Source organism: Plasmodium reichenowi, chromosome 9, assembly GCF_001601855.1.
Source record: "Plasmodium reichenowi strain SY57 chromosome 9, whole genome shotgun sequence".
Classification (NCBI taxonomy): domain Eukaryota; phylum Apicomplexa; class Aconoidasida; order Haemosporida; family Plasmodiidae; genus Plasmodium; species Plasmodium reichenowi.
The window spans coordinates 963,029-966,123 of NC_033654.1; the positions used below are offsets into that span (position 1 = coordinate 963,029).

At 20.6% G+C, this 3,095-nt stretch overlaps 1 protein-coding gene across 1 annotated transcript; it reads right to left on the reverse strand.

The window, feature by feature from the left end:
* Positions 1-230: 230 nt before the first annotated feature.
* Positions 231-1,580, reverse strand: PRSY57_0923700 (histone deacetylase, putative; the record flags this gene model as incomplete). Its single annotated transcript, XM_012907476.2, has 1 exon — positions 231-1,580. One exon carries the CDS (start codon positions 1,578-1,580, stop codon positions 231-233), a length of 1,350 nt encoding a protein of 449 aa, XP_012762930.1.
* Positions 1,581-3,095: the final 1,515 nt, after the last annotated feature.

The following is a 3,095-nucleotide window of genomic DNA, read 5'->3' on the forward strand; positions in this document are numbered from 1 at the left end:
TTTTTTTTTTTTTTTTTTTTTTTTAAAGTATGAAAAGATATAAATCAAACTTATTTACCAATTAAAAAAATTTCTTATTTTTGCATCACAGAAGTATGTACATATATACATACATACGTACACACACATATTAATATATATATATATATATATATATATATATATATGTGTATATATATCTATACATATTTTTATTTATTTGTAGACACATTGGTTATATATTTTTCGACTTAATATGGTACAATAGATTGATCCCTGTCAGATAAATCAAAAAAATCGTCGTCGTAATTTTTTCTTCTCAAATGATGTGTGGTTGAATGCTCCTTTGCCCTTGTGCCTGGTGCCCTACCTCCACCACTATCATCTTTCAATTCATATTGATTTTTATCACTTTCATCATCAATATCCGAATTAAAAAAGTCAGGAGGGACATAGGAAAATTGGACACCTGGAGCATGTTCTATGTGTCTTAGATTTTCTGCTATTTTCATTTTAATTCTACTTAAATGTTCAGGTGAGTTATAATTAGGTATATTCGAAGGTTGTAAGTGTAATTGGAAATCTGGGGCGTAATAATCATAATAATCATTTAAGCTAATTTGATCAGGCATTTCATGATGTTTATTTAATACAACCCCCGTTTCGTAAGCCCAACATCTTGATACATTACGTATAGTATAACCACCTCCACCTAGAACCAGTAAAGGTATATTATATGACCTTACGTGTTCTACACATCTGGCATGACCTTTAATAGTTAAATTAAATCTACCCAATCGATCCCCTGTTAAACTATCAGCACCACATTGAATAATAATTGCTCCTGGTCTATATGTTTGAACACATTTATCTATTACAACTTTAAATAAATCTACAAAAGCATCATCTGTCATACCATCATTTAAAGGTACATTTACACTATAATATTTCCCGTGGTTAACACCTACATCTGTAATATCTCCTGTTCCTGGGAAATAATCCCCAAACTTATGAAATGATACTGTCATAACACGATGTGTTACATAAAATGCTTCCTCAACACCATCTCCATGATGTACATCAATATCTATATACATGACACGTGCATGATATTTTAATAATTCTAGTATACCTAATACTATATCATTTATATAACAAAATCCACTAGCTTCAGACATTTTAGCATGATGCAATCCTCCTGACCAATTAACACATATGTCAGCACAATGATGATTTAATTTTGAAGCTCCATCTATCGAAGCTCCAGCACATGATTGCTGAAATTGAAAAAGACCATCAAACACAGGACAATCGGTTGCTTCTCCTACATTAAATCTTTTTAATTGGTATGTAAATTCTCGATAATTTTCTAAAGATATAGATGACAAAAAATCTATGTATTCATAATCATGAAATAAGGTTAACTCATTTACATCACTTTTATGAGGCCTATATACTTCCATATATTTATATAAATTATAAGATACTATTAAAGAATGGGTCATACGTATTCGTTGAGGCTTCATAGGATGACCTGCTCCATAATAATAACTACCTATATCGGGGTCATGGAAATAGGCAACCTTTTTTCTATTAGACATTTTATTTTATTCAATTTTTACTTTTATAAAAATATTCAACATAAGAAAAATGTATTTACTTTCAAATGGAATATGTGCACATATATGTATATATATAAGCACACATAAATGTAAATAAATGTAAATAAATATGAATAAATATGAATGAATATGAATAAATATGAATGAATATGAATAAATATGAATGAATATGAATAAATATGAATAAATATAAATAAATATGAATAAATATAAATAAATATGAATAAATATAAATAAACAATTATCTTATATGGTGTATGATATATTATATGAGATATTTATGAAATATAAGAAATGTATCAGCAAAAAAAAACATACATATATATATATATATATATATATATATATATATATATTATAATTAATAAAAAAAAAATGAATTGAAATTTTCTTTCTACTTTTAGCTAGCTATTAATATAAATACTTTTTTTTTTTTTTTTTTTTTTTTTTTTTACACAATGCGGTGGAAACATAGCAGTCCAAAAAAAATAATAAATAATAAATATGAAATATTTGAAAGAATAAAAATATATATATTATATATATATATATATATTATGTAAAACACATATAAATATATTTATATAATCATAAAATATTACATATATATTGTTATATATTGTATATATTTTTCATATATTCCATTTTATTTCATTTCGAATTATTACAAATCTGTTATTATAAAAAAAAAAAAAATAATAATAATTAATAAAAAATGAATTCTTAGATTAAATAATATATTATTCATGAATATTAAATGTAACTATAAATTTGTATTTATTTATTTATAATCCTAAAATATTGTGGTGCTATGTTTATCTCTTCTTTTTTTAATAAAAAAATTTATATCTCATATTTCATATATCTTTATTTTTTTTTATTTTTTTTCATATGATTAAATGCAAAATGTTGTAAAAAAAGAAAAAAATAATATATATGTAATATTATATATATATATATATATATATATGATAATATAATAATATATCATTTTAATATTTATGTATACATGTGGAATGAAAGAAAAAAAAAATAATAATAATAAAATAATAATAATAAATAATAATAATATGTTTATATATATATATATATATATATATTATGCATATATATTAAAATATATTTTATAAATTATATTATAATATTATTATACCAGATTTATTATTCATATAAATATATATTTATTTTTATAGCTTTATTTTATATATATATATAATATATATATAAAAATATGATGATAATATATTTAATACCCATTTATTTTTTCCCAGGTGAAACAAATTTAATATTTATACATTTTATTATATAATGTAGTATTTTTTTTTTTTTTTTTTTTTTTATAATTTTATTTTAATTGTTTTTTTTTTTTTTTTTTTTTAATTTAAAATTTTTTTTAATTTTTTTATTTTTTTTTTTTTTTATAAAAAAAAAAAAAATATATATATTTTTTTTTATTTTAAATTTATTTTAAAAAAATATATTTTATTTTTTTTT